Source organism: Salmo salar, chromosome 06 (assembly GCF_965601325.2).
Source record: "Salmo salar chromosome 06, fSalSal1, whole genome shotgun sequence".
In the NCBI taxonomy this organism is placed as follows: Eukaryota; Metazoa; Chordata; class Actinopteri; order Salmoniformes; family Salmonidae; genus Salmo; species Salmo salar.
Window position 1 is genome coordinate 76,278,883 of NC_138296.1, and position 8,559 is coordinate 76,287,441.

At 41.4% G+C, this 8,559-nt stretch overlaps 1 protein-coding gene across 3 annotated transcripts; it reads left to right on the forward strand.

Moving 5' to 3' along the window:
* The first annotated feature begins 4,563 nt into the window (after positions 1–4,563).
* ostm1 (osteoclastogenesis associated transmembrane protein 1) lies at positions 4,564–8,294 on the forward strand. 3 transcript variants are annotated; one of them, XM_082976061.1, is made up of 6 exons: positions 4,564–4,666; positions 5,507–5,621; positions 5,885–5,982; positions 6,131–6,241; positions 7,481–7,646; positions 8,095–8,294. In XM_082976061.1, the coding sequence occupies exons 1-6, from the start codon at positions 4,652–4,654 to the stop codon at positions 8,148–8,150; spliced, it is 561 nt and encodes a 186-aa protein (XP_082832187.1). In that variant the 5' UTR covers positions 4,564–4,651; the 3' UTR covers positions 8,151–8,294. The 3 variants fall into 3 exon arrangements, with proteins under 3 accessions (XP_082832187.1, XP_082832186.1, NP_001239288.1); XM_082976060.1 differs by having other exon boundaries at positions 4,575–5,035; positions 6,128–6,241; NM_001252359.1 differs by having other exon boundaries at positions 4,593–5,035; positions 8,095–8,285.
* Positions 8,295–8,559: the final 265 nt, after the last annotated feature.

The window sequence follows — 8,559 nt, forward strand, 5'->3', positions numbered from 1 at the left end:
AAAATACAAACCCCTCCCCCCAAAGAATTTCATTAATTCATTCTGATTATGGTAGTATTTACTTTTCTTTATTTTTTTAATTATTTTTTTACAGTATAATACAGTACAATTTGTGGTATTGTACTGTGTGTCATTACACAGTACTTGCTTTGATACCGTATTTATATTACAGTACATGTATTGTAAAATGAAATACAGAATTTTACTAGCCACCGACCTGTCTGTAAAATACTGTTAAATTCATACCAACCGCATACCGTGTAGGATATTTGATAGGCCTATTGTTATCAGTTACAAACGGTGTTGGGGAAGCTACTCTGAAAATATTGTTTACCAAGCTACCAATTAAGATACAGTTAAGATAGGTAAGATACAATAAAGCTACCCGTAAGAAACATGTCATTTATATAACTAAAGTTACTTTGAAAAAGTAGCTCACTACATGCAAACTACTTCGTGAAAAATTATCATACCTAAATCTAAAATGTCATAGACCACACATTGCAACAACATATCACTCTGGTGTCAGATGTTAACATAATGTGTAATTTAACCTATTAAACACTACAAATATGTTTCAAGTAAAAATTAGGCAGGTCTGATGCCGAAAAAGATAGCAAATATTGTCTACTTTACCCATTATTTGCTGTACGCCATTATATGCAAAAACGTAATTAACTGCTAAAAACACGACCAAGATTTGAATTAAGTTCATCTACCACCAAGCTACAGCAACATGTAATTATATTACTAGTTGAACAGGGCTACATGTAATTCACTACTCCCCATCACCAGCCAACAATTATAATCCCCAAAATTCCTTGAAAGATTTGAAAAAAAATTGAGTTTAGAAAATGTTCCTGAAGTTTAGAAGGGAAAAAATAGCGCTAAAGGCTATGTAGCGTAATACATTTCAAAAATATAAATTACATTTATGCATGCAGTCCTCTTAGCTTGTGTGTATTTTCTGTCATTTATATTAAGGATATTAAGGTTAATCAATTAACTGGCCTACGCTATATACATTTTTATCCGTTTAAGAATAAGATGATACTGTCGTGGTCTTATAGGCTTACTAATGTTTTCTTATCGAACGTGGAATCACGAGGCGGTTCTCCTCCTGCCTCATCACCTTACTGATGAGCCCTTGAGGCGATGGGAGACACTGCGAGCCTAATTAGGGATTTTTGTGCTCGTGGAGCCGGATTCGGTATCTATCACATGCTAATGAACCCCTTCAGTGGTTCCATCCTTTCAATTCACTACGGAATTAACGGAGAGTCATGCAAGACAGCCTAACAAGTTCCTAGATTGGCTTTAATAACACATAAGGCAATAGTCATCTCCTAGATCTTTATACAGTGCTTTTTTACTAAACACAAGTCATCATGTATTACAATAAATGTACATTCGAGGACTGTGTATTTTAGTTGTTTCATCTATGTTTATTCGCTTCTGAATCTCAGCCTCTTTAGCCCAGCGAGTGAGTTTATTTATTTTATTTTATTTATTTCACCTTTATTTAACCAGGTAGGCTAGTTGAGAACAAGTTCTCATTTACAACTGCGACCTGGCCAAGATAAAGCAAAGAGGTGCGACACAAACAACAACACAGAGTTACACATGGAGTAAAACAAACATACAGTCAATAATACGCAAATACAATAGAAAAAGTATATATACAGTGTGTGCAAATGAGGTAGGATAAGGGAGGTAAGGAAATAAAAAGGCCATAGTGGCGAAATAATTACAATATAGCAATTAAACATTGGAGTGATAGAATCATTTGGTTTCCCTGAACAGGTTCTTCATGTGGTTAGTGCCTCCGGGCCGTCAGTCCAATATGCGTCCAACATGGGACCCTATTCTCTATTTAGTGCAATACTTTTGACCAGGACCCATAGGGTTTTGGTCGAAAGTAGTGCACTATATAGGGAATAAGGTGCCATGTCCCTAGTATAGGGAAGGGACAGGAGGGGGGCCATTTGGTGCACAATAAGCACAATATTGAAAAATATGGAATTGTTGACACGGCTATGATCTTAAAGACCACAAATAAAGTCCTAAGTATAAACGATAATCATTAGCATGAGAGGGGAGGGGGGTCGTTTAGTGCACAATAAGCACAGTTATGAGAAATGTGTAATTGTTGAACAGGCTATGATCCTAAAGCAGATATAGCTTAATCATGATAGCAGTTATCGTTATGCTTAGCTTAAGTATATCATTTTCCGTCACAAAAACATATCAATAACATTCTTCAGTTAGGCCTATCCTAACGGTTTAAGGCCAATAACAACACAACAGAACTGTGATCATTGACTCATTTCCATTCATTAATATAGATTTTGTGGTCAAGTTCACAAACAATATGAGACAGAAGGTGTGTCTGAAGCCTAACCAGCTTTATAATACCTGCCAACACTAAATAATGCATTTCCTTCAGCAGTGAAATGCAGGCACACAAACAGACACACGCATGCGCGCACACACGCACAGACCAGTGGCATAGCATAGTTTCGCAGGCCCCTGCAAGGTCCAAGCGATTTTTGTCTGTGTGTAAAGTGCTGAGCGATTAGTGCTTTTTAGGTCGGATCATGTCGGTTTATTATTAAAAAAAAGAATCACGGTTTTCGTTTATTTTTTAAAAACATGAAATGCACTGTGCATTATGTGGGTTGAATGCTGTAACAACACAGAATAAAACAATTAATACAAGTCCCATGGTGGTATTGACTGTCCATTACTGCTTATTAACCATCATTTATTCACATGACTTCACTTTATCATCACTTGAGTCATCTCATCTCCACAGAGCTGCTGCCATGGACGGATTGGCCTTCTGGCAATTCTGGCAAATGCCAGAAGAGCCAGAACATCTTTAATTAGGATGGGCTGTTGGAAATGTACAACAAAAAGTGATAATTACATATACAGTATATAGCAATTATGTATACTGCCAACGGCCCATGAACCTGACAGATCATTTGCTGTGGTGCAGTCAAGGTAAGAAGGAAACAGAAAGACACACTCACGCACACTGACACAGATCATGTAGCCTACTACTGCCAGTTAGGCCTAATATTTTGGCTGTATATTGCATGAAGATATTACATACCTACTATAGTAGGCTAATTAGGGGAGGGGGATTCGGGGAGATTTAGACATTAGACTACTCAACTCTTAGGCTAATGGTATTCCGATTTTAGTTGAGGTCCTTTCCTGAATATGACAATGAAAAAATAAATGCTCAGAAAAAGACTGGAAAGCGTTGGCTACTTTTGATGCACAATGGGTTTATAGTGAATGGCAAATACATGTATATTATTATTATCGTTGCAGTGTAGCATCCAGGCGTTGCAGAGCCATTGCAAATATTGTTCAGGATTTTGTGGGGTGAGATTACTATCTACTAGCCTACACATGATAAACTATTCAAGTCACTTTCTTTTCAAAATCACTAAAGGGATGAACATCTGAACAATTAAATCAACACGGTTTATGATGAGCAGAAGGTGCTCCGGAGGCCAGAATCCATTTAAAATCGGCATATTATCGCCAGACTTCTCAGCAGGCATTAGAATAGGCCCTAATGCCACGCATTCTCTCCCCCTTATTTCCATTAGGCTCTGATGACTGCGAAATTGCTGCGGACTGCAAGTTATCAAGAGCCACTAATTTCACATTAAAGACCATTGACTGCAGTGGCTTGATTCGAGTGTTTTTTGACAATTATCACAATCAGAATTTGAGCCCAGATAATTTACCTTGACTCCGTGATTATTTGCGTCGTGCCATGCGCACATTTGAAAATTGCATGGTGTCAAAACGCGCGGCGGCTGTAGGCCTAAATAATGAGGAGGCGAGCGATACGGGATCAGGAGGTGCACATATCTCCATATTGCCGCTCTCCTCTTCAACACGCAGGGTCACACTCATCTTCACACACTCCGTCATTAACTGGCTTCCTCTCTCTCTCTCTCTCTCTCTCTCTCTCTCTCTCTCTCTCTCTCTCTCTCTCTCCCACACACACACACACACACACACACACTTTTTCTGCATATACTATATACTATATATATTAGTTATTTATTTTGTCTAAATGAACATTATAATATTTCACTAATTTGAAGCATAAAATAAGCAATCAAAGACCCAATTGGCCAAATGTCCCAATATGAGGACTTGCTGGATGCAGGTGCATTTTGTGTGTAAGTGTGTGTTGTGTTGGTGTTTTGAGAGGAGCAGAATCCTTCTCCAATCCAGTAAGGGGCCACTAAAGGTGATCATATCTTCTCTGATCTCTAAATAGCCACCTTGACATTGACCTTATTTAGCACAGCAGAGAAACTAATCTGAGAGTCAGAGAGAGGGTTACAAAGTTCGCTACAGTATAACACATGCATGTGTTCACTGCAAAATGATACAATTACAGTTCTACAATCAGTTGGCATTGCTTAATCGAGTATGTTGTAAAAATAACTGGTTTCGGAATAACATTCTGAATCAGCACAGTAAAGCGCTTGCTCCCACCCAGTTCTCTCGAGATCCTCATTATCACATGACCACAGTAGTAAGCAGACAGGAACAGGAAGTGATGGACTATCATGAAGTGTGAGCTTTGGAAGGTGCTTCTTAAAACTTCCCAAACATGTTTATTGTTCAGGTGGGTGCGTTATTAATAGCGTTGATATATTACGCCAATGCTCAAACGTCTGTTGTCGCTGTAAACACCACCATCCCGGGTTCAGAGCTGAGCGCAAGCGGCTTGAGGCAACTCGCCGCGGCAGTTGTGCCTCAGTCGCCCGTGTTTCACCCCAGTCTCCGTTCACAGTTCTCTCTCAACCTGTTGTCGGCGTTTCCAGAAGATCTGGAGGTCAGCGATTACTGCGTCGCGCTGCTGGCTATCTTTGGGCAGCGATATTCAACGTATGTGAATTGTTTGGTGTCCGCGGCGCGTCCTGTCAAAGTGTGCCAAAACTGTTATGGCACCTACGGCAACCTTATGGAAATCTACAGAAACATATCAGACCAGGTAGCGTGAAAACATTTGTGTTTTTCCGTGGTTTTCTCTCTGAGTTTGTCATTCAGTTTTTATTTAGAGTATGCATCGCCATGTTTTTGCCCTGTGCTGCGGGCTAATTGGTGTGCCATGGTCATATGCTTCATGTCTTGTGACTGTTGCTAGTAGCCTACGCCAGTGGATAGTAGGGGAAATTGAAAATCACAAGACTAGTTATTCAGGAAACAATGAATCGGAAACTAATGACAAATAAACATGCTCAGTGACTAGGAGGACACAAGCCATGCCTTACTGCTGCCATAATTGAGATCAAATAATCTCTGTGTGCTTTGGCCAAATGGCACTGTTTTGCCACCTATTTCAGTTTCTCAGCACTTCAAGCTGTTTCCACGGAATCCTCAGTGTAAGATATATTCTAACCAGTAGGCCTAAACACGTGGGATCTTGAACACCATCAGTGAGACTGCTTGTGTCTGTTTCCAGACGGGCCCAGGGAATGTGAGCTGCAGAGACAGCCTACTGCGTTCTGATAGGCTGATGCTGGTGTTCCTGCTCTACAGTAACCTGGAGGACATCTGGACCGCTTCAGAATGTAACCGTAGGTGGACTGCTTAGTATTATCAACACATTAAGCTATTTGTTATATGCTGATGCTCCATGTACTCCTGTATATATCATTAGCTTTGCTATTTGCTATGGCTCAATACGTTTTTTACTTCCTCTCCTTGACTCCTTTCCTTTGTGATCGATGCTATGAAAATAATTGCTATGTGAAAGCCAGGAGGCAGAATATACAAGTTTGATCTTTAACCCTTCCATGGTTGATAATTTCTGAATGATATATGACTCCCTGTCTCTAAGGTTGTGTAAGCCAGAGACACCACAGCCTGACCAATGACACCCTTTACTTCATGGAAACTCTGAACCAGTCCCTCAGCTGCTTTGAGAAGTACCAGAAGGTGGGTCCCTATTGTAGGTCAAAGAGATTTTGAATCTAGTCGGTACTAAAACCCATCTAAAGCCAATAGGGAGGGAGAGGGGAGTATAAAGCTAAGTTCTGATATTCAGTTTATAACTGAACTGTTTCCACTTTGTGTGATTTAGCAGGGTAACCACTCAGAGCTTTGTACGGAATGTAAGGCCACATACAGAGAACTGAATGAGCTGTACAGCCGCATGGAGAAGAATCACACCCTCTGCATCGACATCGAGGACTCGGTATGTATTTCTCAGCCACAGGTTGTCGTTACAACTTCCGCTTTTTCATTCATGTTAGCCTTGGAAGCCCAGGCTTCCCATGTGCCTGGTAAAGTTCTCCTCAGAAAGACGATGAAAAGGGGTGGGGTATGATAGTCTAGATGGAAACTACTGACATGTTGCCATTCAACTTTTGCATGGGTGGAGTGCCAAACAGAGTTTGTCACAAAAAAAATATGTCGGACTTGCAACAAGGCCATATGCATAAGATGCAGAACTTTTGACGCATATGGTACTCAAACTTTGTCAGACATGGTAGGAAAAGAGACAGGGACAAAACAAGGAAATGCCTCGCTTGTGTTGATGGTTGGGGGGGACCTTGTCTTGTTTTCAGATTAATATGAACCTGTGTCACACAAAGCTTTTCATGCAATTTGTGGTAATATTATAATAAATGCCATTTTGCAGAGTAAAAAAAAAAAAGCGATTTAAAAGGCACGCGTGCATACATTTTACGTATGCGTGGTCCTGGGAAGTGAACCCACTATCCTGGTGTTGCAAGTGCCATGCTCTACCAACTGAGCTACAGAGGACCACTGGTAGAAATCTGTTTGCGCACTAGTGCAGAATACATTTGAGAATGTAGAGTTTAGCAATGCTCCCCACCTCAGTGAGAGCACTACTAATAGAAATGTGGAAGATGTGAAACAGCACCCCCTAGGGGACTCTTATGCTGCATTTACCCAGGCAGCCCAATTCAGATTTTTTCTGCCACTAGTTAGTCTTTTGACTAATCAGATCTTTTGCCAATAATTGAGCAAAAGATCAGAATTGGGCTGCCTGTGTAAACGCAGCCATTGAGAAAGAACTGGAGAGAGATGTCACCAGGGTTGCATCCCAATTCTCTCTTTCTCCCGAAGTGTGCACTTGTTCACTTCCCTACATGGATTTGAAAGGAAATGACTGGTATGGAAACTCCCATCTTGCCCATGCCAACATCAATCCAATGCTTTTAAACTTGTGGGGAGTAGTGAATGGGTGCACAAGGCGAGATTATTGGGACGTACCCCAGTTCTGGTAGTGCCAGTGAGTTTCAAAGGAGGTGACGTAGAAACTAGAAGGGCACTAGGGACAGAAGGGAGTCAGATGGATAGAAAAGAGAGAGGGACTCAAATAGACGAGAGAGACTGTCTCCTTTTGTATTTATTTAAGCTCCTGTGTTGTTGTGTTGATTGTGGGGGGGATCTTGTCTTGTTTCAGATGAATATGACCCGCATACTGTGGAGCAAGAATTTCAATTGTTCTTTCCCCCGGGCGGAGACTGTTCCTGTCATCGCCGTGTCCAGCTTCATGCTCTTTCTGCCCATCATCTTCTACTTGAGCAGCTTCCTTCACTCGGAACAAAAGAAACGCAAGCTCATACACCGTGAGTAACCAGCTTAATTCACCCATTGTTGCGCGGAGAGATTCTTTGACGGGTTGGTTGGAGGGGGGTGTGTGGGGGTGGGAGGATGTATGCTGGGGAGGGGTGGTCACAGATTTTTCAAGTGAAGTATGTATGGAAGCCAGGGTGTCTCCTGAATTATAGGCTCCTGGTTTATAGAGATTGTATCATAGGGGAGGTAGGAGTGTCCCAAATAATGTGGACTTGTAAAGGAGGGGTGAGGTTGTTCTTCTTAAGGGTTAGGAGTGGGGGAGGAGGGAGGTTTAATGGTGCCCTTGTAAATAGTGGGTTTAGGCCTACTAATGATCTAGGCCGGGGAGTCGAAACGCAATACATTATGTTGTTTATTTGACGCGTGGCATAATGGTGAAGCAACGGTTGTAGACTAAATGTTGTGTGGTGGCTAACAGTTACTCTTTTTCCTCTCCAGCCAAACGAGCCAAGTCCAACCCCAGCTTCATTAACATCCAGGACAAGTTCAGCTGAGGAGAGGGAGAAATAGATCAGATAATGACTTTATTATCCCTGTGGGGAAATGTTGGTTGTCGCTCTGTGCATACATAAACATATAATCAACAATAGACAAAGGACGTACAGTATACAGACAATAAATACAGGTAGAAAAGTACAGTTCATGAGTGATCAATGATCATCCATACACTATAGACAACAGAACACACTGTCAACTACAATGTTAGATATAGGCCACACAGGAGGTTGGTGGCACCTTAATTGGGGAGGACAGGCTCGTGTTAATGGCTGGAGCGGAATAGGTGGAATGGTATCAAACATGGTTTCCATGTGTTTGATGCCATTCCATTGACTCCGTTCCAGCCACTATTATGAGCCGTCCTCCCCTCAGCAGCCTCCACTGATAGGCCAGCCCGCTGCTACT